The sequence below is a fragment of the Heliangelus exortis genome, chromosome 3, assembly GCF_036169615.1.
Source record: "Heliangelus exortis chromosome 3, bHelExo1.hap1, whole genome shotgun sequence".
In the NCBI taxonomy this organism is placed as follows: Eukaryota; Metazoa; Chordata; class Aves; order Apodiformes; family Trochilidae; genus Heliangelus; species Heliangelus exortis.
In genome coordinates this window covers 4158143-4168509 of record NC_092424.1, presented here as the reverse complement: position 1 = coordinate 4168509, position 10367 = coordinate 4158143, and the positions used below count along the sequence as shown (strand labels likewise).

Here is a 10367-nt window from a genome sequence, read left to right as displayed (position 1 = left end):
TCTCTCCTGCTCCTCGGGGCCGCCGCCTCACTTGGGGTGGACCCAGAGCCCCTGGGGACAGGGACAGTGATGAACGGCCCAGGGCCCGCCCGGGAGCGGCGAGGGGGTCCCGGGCAGCCCAGACGAGTGACACCCCCCTCCCAGCCGCGTATCGCCCCGTCCCTGTTGGTGTGGCTTTGCGGCGGAGGCCGCGTTCACCGGGCGGCAGCTTCCGTCCACCTGCCCGCCGCCACGGGACCGCCCCGGCCGAGGCCACCCGGGGTCTGTCCGTGGGGTCAGCGCCGGGACCGGACCCCTCGATGGTACCGCTCGGCCTTCTCCGCCCTACGCGGCCTGGCTCGGCCCGGCCCCGCCCAGCGTCGCGGCTCCGCCCGCCTGACGCGCCGGCGGGCTGGAAGTGGCGTACGTGCAAAGCGGGCCGCGGGAGAGGCGCCTCCTCCTCGCCCCGACACAGCGGTGGAGGCGCGGCGGGGAGAGGCGGCGGCCGCGCCGTCCCGGGAACCGGGCAGAGAGGCCGGCGGGGAGCGGAAGGCAGCCCCGTCCCTCCCTCCCTCCTTCCCACCTCCCAGCCCGCTGCCCGCCGCCGCTCTGCCCTTCGACCGCGCCGCCGGCGGGGCGGTGATGAGGCGGCGCTAGCGGCGCAGGGAGGGCGGCGCGGGCCCCCGCGGCAGCACCGCGCCCGGCCGACCCGAAGGAGGGAGGCCGCGGGTCGGCGGAGGCGGAGGGAGGCTTGGCGGAGCCGGGCGGCCATGATGCAGTGAGCGCTCCCTTCCCCGCGCGGCCGGGCGGGGGCTCGCGTTAGCGCCGCTCCCGCCCGCCTCCTTACATAACCCCTCGGCGGCGGAGCGGGGCTGCGGCGGCGACACCAGCGCCATGGCGAATGACAGCGGCGGCGGGGCCGGCCACGGCGGCGGCGAGAGCGGCGGCAGCAGCAGCGGTAGCGGCAACAGCAACAACAGCAGCAACAGCAGCAGCAGCGAGCGGGACCGGCAGTACTGCGAGCTGTGCGGGAAAATGGAGAACCTGCTGCGGTGCGGGCGCTGCCGCAGCTCTTTCTATTGCAGCAAAGAGCACCAGCGCCAGGACTGGAAGAAGCACAAGCTCATCTGCCGCGGCGGAGGTACCGCGGCGGCGGCGGCAGGGGGCGCTGCGGAGCCCCGCGCCGGGCACCCCTCGCAGACCCGCGCCCACGGCACCGCGGCGGGAGGCGGCGGGCGGGCGGCGGGGGCCGGGGCGGCGGCAGCGGCGGAGGAGGGGAAAGGCGCAGCGCCGGCGTCCCCCGAGGTCCCCGCTGAGGCCGCCCCGCTGACCAACAATCACGTCGCCGCGGCCGCCGGCGGTGAGGCGGAGGTTCCGGCCGCGGCCCAGTCGCCGTCGCCCTCCGGGGAGGCGGTGCTGCTGTACCGGGACAAGTCGAACCTGTACCCGGGCGGCGTGCAGGCGGGGCCCGGCGGGGCCGCGCTGCGCCCTAACGGGCAGACGAAGTCATTGGTGCCGCAGCGGCTGGCGCTGGAGTACATCGTGCCCTGCATGAACAAGCACGGCATCTGCGTGGTGGACGACTTCCTCGGCAAGGAGCTGGGCGGGCTGGTGGTCCAAGAGGTGCGGGCCCTCCACCACACCGGCCGCTTCACCGACGGGCAGCTCGTCAGCCAGAAGAGCGATTCCTCCAAGGACATCCGCGGCGACAAGATCACCTGGGTGGAGGGCAAGGAGCCGGGCTGCCAGACCATCCGGCTCCTCATGAACAGCATGGACGATCTCATCCGACACTGCAACGGCAAGCTGGGCAACTACAAAATCAACGGCAGGACGAAAGTGAGTGCGGGAGAGGGGACCCCCGGGGTCTGTGACCCCATCCCCCCGACCCTGCAGCGGTATGGGGGGGGGGAAGGGAAAGGGACCTGGACGGGGGGGTGGGCGGGACGGGGCAGGGGCGGGTGTGCGCCTGGCTGCGTGCGTGCGTGTGTGTGCGCACGTCCGTCCGTGTCTGTCTGTCCGTCCGTCGGTGTGTGTCCGTCCGTCGGTGTGTGTCCGTCCGTCGGTGTGTGTCTGTCTGTCAGTCTTGTGTGTCCGTCCGTCGGTGTTTGTGTGTCCGTCTGTTGATGTGTGTGTCCGTCCGTCGGTGTGTATGTGTGTCCGTCTGTTGATGTGTGTGTCCGTCCGTCGGTGTGTATGTGTGTGTCAGTCTGTGTGTCCGACTGTCTGTCTGTCCGTCCGTCGATGTGTGCGTGTCACCCGCCTCCTCCCCCATCCCAGGGCATGGCCGCACCGGGACCCTCAGCCCCGGCCGGGCCGGGATGGCCGCAGCCTCCGTGGGGGTGTTGGTTGGTTCGTGCTCGGTGCCTTTCTTGGTTTTTCCACCGAGAAGGTGTGAAAGGGTTGATTTGTCTCTTAGCTTTTGCCAGAGCAGGGAAGAAAGGAAAAAAATACCCCAAATCCCTCATTTCATGTATGTCCCTGCATTTAGTTTACAAACTGGAGCTGAAGTTTATGGCGATGGATATTGAAATGTGGTTCTGCCGTGTTCTCTCCCGAAAAAAGTGATGGCAATATATTGATTACCCCCTGCAAAGGGGGGGCAGTGGGTGCTGGTGCTTTCTCAGGGTCGCAGCAGCTCTTGTTTGCTGTGTGTGGTGAAAACTTCATTGCACAAGACTTGCAGGCTGGGGTTTTAAGTCCTGGCACTGTAAGCCACAGGGCAACCTTTGGAAATTAGTGCTATAGTGGGCAGCAGAGTCACAGCTGTTGAGGAGAAACGTGTCTTTTGTGGGAAAAAAAATATTTTTTTTTTTTGTATTATCAAGTCTTTTTTTTTTTTTTTTTTTCTGCAAAAATCTTACCCTGTAGCTTATTTTAAGCCCAGAGAACTGAGTCAGAATCTCCCATTGTATTAACCTAATTTGTGATTCCCCACCAGTCTTCTAAATAAAATTCACACCCTTGGTAAAGGACTAGTAATGAATATTCATCAGTATCTTTTTCAGTTTGGGGGGGAAAAGAAAGGGGAGGGGGGGAGGAAGCCCCTTGACAATTTGCTACCTCTGTTAAAACATAAGGAAGCCTGTGAATTGGTAGGAACCATCCCGCCAGGGAGGTTGCAGTGTTCACAGTCAGACTGTTGTTGCTGCAGCTGCACAACCTCAGCTGGTAGGAAGCAGCAAGAGAGGGAGGAGGGGAAAAACTGGAAGGCAAGAAACAGCCTTGGATTTGTTTGGGGCACGGGAAATTCCCATGATGAAGAAAAGGGAGTGGGAATTTTTATGAACTGTGGTCTTTGCCTACCTTTGTTTGGACCACTTTTTAATGGGAACATGATCTAGATTCCTCCTGGATCCCTGTTGGACTTTCCTAACCCAACTTTGCTTTCGGGCAGTCCTGGGTCTCTTCAAGGTTTCAAGACTTCAAACTCTCACTCTAAAAATATCAGTGGTTTTTCTGGGTTTCAATTGATTGCAGTGAAGAAGAATGCCAGTGCTGTGTGTGCAGCAGTATGATCCTGTAAATAATAAGTGCCAAAACTTTAGGAAAGAATCTTTGGAATTGTAATCCTGAATCACACACGTGATTCCTGGACTGCTGTATTATATGTGTCTAACTTTTGCTAATTGTGAAAGAAAAAAAAAAAAATCTTTGTGCTTTTGTGGAGCAGCAGCAAAGCAGTGTAGGTTGTTCAGCCCCACTGGGTTTCCACTTGCTGAAAATCCTCTGTGTTTGGGGGATCTGAAGTAGTGCAGGGATCAGATCAGTGAAGGTGCTTTTACTCCTTGGTGGTATAGGAGTACAGAACTTTGTCTTCTCACCTGTCCTTGCTGGTGTCCTCACAAAAGTCAGTGCTTGTAGTGCTGCAGGAAAGTTCAGCTCCCTAAAGTTTCAGCAGGAGCAGAATGAAAACTGTCAGGAGCTCTCACAGGTTGACCCCTGATTTGAAGACACAGAAGCAGCTGGTAAAAAGAAGTGGGACAAGTCAGCAGAAGCTTGATCTGTTGAAATGTTGGCTTTTGGGATGCTTATTGATTAATTCAACAGGGATAGGAGTGATGGGACTTTCACCTTCTCTCTTGTTTTGTATCCATGGGGAATTGCACCTTTTTTTTTTTTGCCATTAATGCCACAGTAAGTTGAGTTGAAGGGCTGTGATGGTGGGAGAAGCAGTCCAGCAGAGCAAACAACTTCTGTACAGCCCTTCCTCAGCCTTCCTGACTGTTTAGAGGGCTAAAGGAAAGAGGTAAAATAAACACAGAGACACCTTGGTTTCTCTGTTTCTCTTCATTTCTGGTCCCAGCTCTTTCTAAATTAAAGTCTTATTGTGTTGCTGCCAGAGTCCCTGTGTACTTTTTATTCTTGGCAGTTCAGATGGGTATGCAGTGGAGATACTGTAAAAGCTGCAACATATTATTCTGGAGCTTTTCTTTTAGTGCACTTTGTGTGGTGACAGCTGTTTAGTTCCTTTGGTCACATACAGCCTGCTTTCAAATCTTGATGGGTATTATTGGATTTACATTCACAGCAAAGACTTTTTAAAAGGAGTGATCCCATGTCTGATATTTATTCTTACTGGTTTAATTTCAAGTACTAGGACCAGAATGCATGGAAATGGAGCACACATCAACTGGCTGAGCCCTTACAGAACAGTTTTACTACTCCTGCATGCATATGTTGCAATAGTGTAGTTTGCATAGCTGGTGTGTTGGGAACTTAGTGTCCTATTTTGCTGAAGGTGCTAAATAAACCAATTTGCAGCACTACTGGGGAGATTTGTAATTAACCAGCAGAAGAATTCCAGCCCTTGGGCATCCCCCTTGCCCTCACCCAAACATTACCAGTGCTGGCTGCACTGGTTGGCACAGCATGAAATGGTTGCAGTTTGGTGGGGCACCTCCTGCAATAGGAGACCTTGTACAGTTGGGTTGTGCTCAGCAGTGTCAGGGGTGTAGCTGTGCTGCTGTGCTGAGGAGATCTGGGACAGGGAAGTTGAGGAGTTTGTGTCCTCAAAAAGTCAGTCACTGAGAAATAGGATGTGCAGTGTTGTAGCTTTGGGGAGAATGGGATTTTGTTTTAACAGTTCTAGAGGTGTGTTGGGGTTTTTTTGTTGTTGGGTTGTTTTTTTTTTTTAAACCTATTTTTTTATCAGACCTCAAAATGAAAAATAAGCAAATAACCCAAACCTTTTGTAGCCAGTCTTGTTGGGTTCACTGGAGTGTTGTCTTAGAAATCTGGCTTTGTTTTTGAATGTTGTGCAAGGCTTGGCATTATGTCATAGGAGTCACAGGAGCTTTTACTGAATATTTAACCTTTACCAAATCTAGTTCAAGCTCTGTAAGCAAGCATATCCTATTAGAAGGAATGAATCCTAAATAAATCTACTCCACAGTCTGCTGAAATTCCAACCCTCTTTCTATTACTGAGTCTTCCAAAACATTTTGTGAACTGAATATACCTTTAGGATTTTAAAGTTTTATTCTTTGTACTGTAGCTGGCAGCTGGGTACTTCTACAGAGATGACTGGGTTATTGAGCAAAGGTTTTAATGATGCAGTTGATCAAGGCAAATTGTTTTTGCTGTTGTGGAAAAATAGCTGTAGATTAAATGGAAGAAATGATACCTAGGTTATTGCTGCAAATTTAGTTAGGGCTTAATTTGTGTCCCTGTTAGTGATGTGGGCATTGAACTTGCTGTCACTTCTACAATGTGTCTGGAAGCAGTACATGAAAAGGGAAAATAAGTGGGTCTTGAGGTAGACACCCTGCACCTGTCAGCCTTTAAAACTGTCCAGCAGGGAAAAAGCTACATTATTTTTAGATGGAATGGATTTTAAACTGATTTACATTCATTGGGACTGGTCTCTTAAGGTAAAGGACATGAAATAAGGTAAAATACTGTGGGAAACCCAGGATACTCCATTTGGAAGTCTCTGTTGGGGAGCTTCTCCAGATGAACTGGGCTACTTTGAACTCATCTACTTCAGCTGATGTGGTTCTTCTTAGACCTGACCATCTGTAGTTCACTCTCCAGCCTGAAAGTTATCTATACAGCAGCAGGCACAAAAACCCTACACCTTTGAGGTGTGTGAACAGTCCAGCTGAAAGATACAAGAGAATGGCTAAAAATTTCCTCATCTCTGAAGTCCTGACTTGCTGCATTCCTTGCTTTTGTTTTCTTGGTCTCTCAGACTCTGCTTCCTTCTTTTCTCTGGCAGATGTGGCACATACTTGCATACATGAACCCTGGTGTCTTTCTCCTGCTTCCTGTTTTTTCTAGCTTTTGGGGTTTTTCTTCTTCCATCACTTCCCAAAATATTATTTTATTTTTTTCTCTTATAAGTACCACACTTGTTCGTGCATATATATATTTCTGTGCCCTGCCTGTCCTGTCTTAGACAACCAGAGGAGGTATAAAACTGCTCATCAAAGCCAGGGAGTGAAATCTTCCTCAATCTCACCCAGGTGAGAAGGTTTTTCCTCCTTCTTCACACAGAGGCTGAGAAGGGATTAAGGGAGGGGTTAGTTTTATGATTTTTTTTTTGCTAGATTTCCCTTTCCCCTATGGTGAGCTCTGCTTACCATCTAAAACTCCTTATAAATCTGAAATTTGCATCCTTTACTGTTACTGTGACATGCCAGTTGTGGCCTGGGTTCCTAATAATCACCATATATACAGACATCTCACCCAGTGCCCCCATCTCCTGACCCTACCCCCTGCCTTACCTTGGTAGGACATTGAGTAGCTGGTCAGAGTGCCTGGTACAGCTTTTTTAGTTTGTGCTTCATTCCCACTTCTTGCAATCTGTCAGAAGGTTCAGACTGCTGCATTTCAGTGCTCTCTGTCCCTACCAGTAGGTCAGTGGCACTTGCTGCTTTTCAGCCACCAGTGGCTTTAAAATTTGCTTTATTAGCTACACATTGTTCAAGCCTTTTGGTTTGTTGGTTGGGAGTGAGGTTTTTTTTTTGCTTTTTCTTGAGATTGTTGAATTACATAATTGCTCATCTCTTACTGTCTCCCTTCCTCCAATCTCAAAATAAACTGACCTGATTGTAAGTACTTTAACTGCTGCTTAGAATTCCCTGGGTGCTCATCAGTTTTCAGGATGATGCTGTGTGCTAATGCTTCCTGGAGTTTTCTGAAGACTTAGAAGGTTCTGGTTTCCAGCTGCCCTGACTGTGCCCTATTAAATCAGGTTCTTTGAAAGTCAGTGCTGCTTCAGAAGGTATTCCTCTAAGACTGAGTGAATTTCTTATACCCTGCTGTTGGCTTTTCTAGAAATTTGAAAGAAGAGGCTCTCTGCTCTGGCCATTGATTTGTGTTGCAGCTTCCCTGCAAATGTGTTGGATTCATGTTCCAAAGAGAAATATAACTTCAGGAAAAGTCATATTCTGATAGAGCTGAAGGTGACCACAGCTCTGTAGCACTGAGAGGGGGCAGAAGAAAGATGGGAAGGAGGATAGGTTAAGTCTGAGTTTTGCAGATGCTGGTTAAAATAGTGTGGAGGAGACCCAGGTGAGATTTCTGGATGTTTTTTCTTCTCTATGTTCTGCAAAATACAGCTGTGAGCATGCAGCTGTAAGAAGACAGATGAAAATGAGAGGCTGAGATGAACAACTTGGCAACCAAGTAGGTGCTGAAAAGTAAAGCTGGTGGCCTAACACTGGTAGAAGGAAAGCCAAGCACAGAGGTGGGTGTGGGGCTCTTCTGCAGCTCAGGTGAGTCCTGCTCTGCTCAGAGGACCCAAGAGCTGCTGCTGGGCATCTGGGCTGAGGAACATCTGTGGAATGGGGTCTTTCCCTCAATTTGCTTGTGGCATGTTCAGTTACAGAGATCCCTCTGTACCATTCTGGGGATTTATTTCTCCGACACACCTTGAATTTATTTCCTGGTAGAAAATTTACTGGTCTAATTGGTTCCTAATAGATTACCATATGGGTTTGAATTTGTCCCTGAGTTGTGTGCCCAGGTCTCTCCAGTCTCTTAATGCTAATTTGAGTTGTTTGACCTTGATATAGAATACAAGCAATGCTCCTTACTCATTCTTTTCCTGACCAGCAGTGTTTCTGTTGGTGGTGGTGTTTTCCTCTAAATGAGTGTGCAGGTCAGCAAAGGACTGTAATGTGATTCATGGATACTGAGCAGCTTCCAGTTCTTCTCTCCATGTTGAGGTAGAGCCCTGACATGTGATGAATACAGTCTCATTTGTTCTTCATATCAAAGTATTTTGAGTCCCAAATGGAACAGGTGATCACAATGCTGTCTCTTGCCTTTAATGCAAATCATCTTGATTAAGAAGCACAGAAAAGACACTTGATTATGGCCAGTGAAAATGAAAATGTGAACCTTCCTGAGTTTCTGGAAGGTTCTCCTACTAGAAAAAACACCAGAAAGATACTGAGAGGCAGCTGTGTGGTGACTGTAACTCTGAAGTGTGGTATGAACATTGCATATCTGGGGGTGGAGAGCACCTCCTGTGACTGCTAGGAACTTCTCCCTGTCCCTGCATTTTAGGCTGTAGTTCAAGGAACATTTTAGGCTGGTGCTGCTGGAGAAGTAGTCACTCTTCTTTGCCAGCACAAGTATTTACATGGCCATCCTGTGAACTGGTTTGGGGAACTGATCCATCTGAAAAATAAACTGGCAAAAGAAGTGCTCCTGGTTCAGTGTTCGGATGTTTGTGCTGGCACAGGGGACTGGCAGATGGTGAAACTTTCTTTCAGCAGCAATGCAAATTTATGCCAGTTTCAAGTGTTTGCCAAACTACAGCCTTAGTTTAACACTTAGGCACTGATTATTCCAAAATGTGCCCATTAAAACTTGAACACAGTTTAAGAAGTCTTTGCTAGCTTTGTTTTTTTCTTTCTTAACCTTTCTGTTCTTGTTCTTCCATGTTCAGTGTGAGATCCATTGTTGCCATCAGGAATGCTTCCTTCTGTCCTCCAAGGATGTTTCTTGTGATAGTTTTATACAGCAGCTTTGCTGGTCCAGCCACTGTGTCATCCTATCCAACATGCACAGGGGAAAAAAAAAAAAGCACCTTCTGCAAATGAAAACTGATTCTTTTCCCCCCATCTCTGCCCCTCCTCACACATGCACACACACCCCAGCTTGGGAACCAACCTACCAGCTGGATGTCTTATGCTAGCTAGATGTCTCTATCCATTATTCTGGAATTGTATTAGCACCAAAAGCATCCTTGGTTTCTCTGTTTCAAGAGTAGCATCCTCTGTGATGAACACAGTTTGAGCTTGCTGCTGTTAGCTGCCAGCTCAGGTACATCCCCTTGTGCCAGCTCCAGCAGTCACTGTCTGGGGCTCTGTCTGAAAGGGGCAAGTTCACTATTACTTCACTTTTCTTGTTTACTTTTCCTGTTTCTTCCGTTCCCTGGTGAAATTCTGGGTGGGTTTATTGCTTGCTTTTTCCCCAGTCATTTTTGCCTGTGCAGCTGCAGTTAGTTTTTGAGTTGTTGTAGCAGCCTGTAGCCCCGTGGTTTATACACAGCAGTGAATTCAGTACACTGTGGGCAATTAGCTTCATTTTTATCTGTCAGTGATGTTGCATCAATGATTTTCTGACCATATTGCTGCTTGAGTGTGCTCTGCTGTCCCTCCTGCTCACATGGGTTCATTTCAATACTGTCCCAGAATCCAGTGGGCTGCTTCTCATCAGAGCTGTACAGCTGAAAAGGAAGAGCTGTCTTCCCTTGACAGTGGCCTCTTGAACTGAAATTCCTTGGAATCATGTCCTGCCAAGTCATAGGACTGTCTGAACAGCAGTTCTCCTCAAAGCCCTGGGTTAGTTCTATCAGTAACCTTGCCTGGATGTTTGAGTCAAGTTTTCCCTTTTTCCAGATGATGTTTAATCTCTGAATTAGTTGCCAGCTATTTCCTACAAAGAAATCAGCAGCATATTATTCTCTTTCCTGATATTTACCTGTGCTCATGATGTTTGTAATTGAGTTGCAGTATTTACACCCCCCCTGGTTAATACCTGACAGCTTTTAGCCTGAAAAGGCCAGGTTGCTATCAAAATTTTGCAAAATGCTTTCTAGTTGCTACCATGTCCTGTACTGAGTGATACTATGTTCATATGTACCTCTAAGTATCTAGTATGTACACAGGGACATAGTAATACTCAGTGTAGTAGGTGGGAAGCTTCATTAACCTGAAGGTTAAATGAAAAGAAACTTTGTTTTATACAAGGGAACTGGATACTCTGTCTAGAGCAAAAGCTTCTTATTAGGCATCCAGAAAATAAAAGGGTTTTCTCCAGGCTCCTCGGAGAGTCCCTTGTACACAGACAGCTGAGTTTTCAGCTCAGAATTCAGTGTGGGACTGTTGGGAGTGGGTTGGTTACTTAATTCTTCAGTGGGACATTCGTGG

At 49.5% G+C, this 10367-nt stretch overlaps 1 protein-coding gene across 1 annotated transcript in view; it reads left to right on the top strand.

The window, feature by feature from the left end:
• The first annotated feature begins 459 nt into the window (after positions 1–459).
• Positions 460–10367, top strand: part of EGLN1 (egl-9 family hypoxia inducible factor 1) — a 35399-nt gene continuing 25491 nt past the window's right edge. Inside the window, exon 1 of the mRNA XM_071738970.1 lies at positions 460–1818. Coding sequence (XP_071595071.1) covers positions 874–1818 — 945 coding nt within the window. The 5' untranslated portion in view covers positions 460–873. The remainder of the gene's footprint in view (positions 1819–10367) is intronic.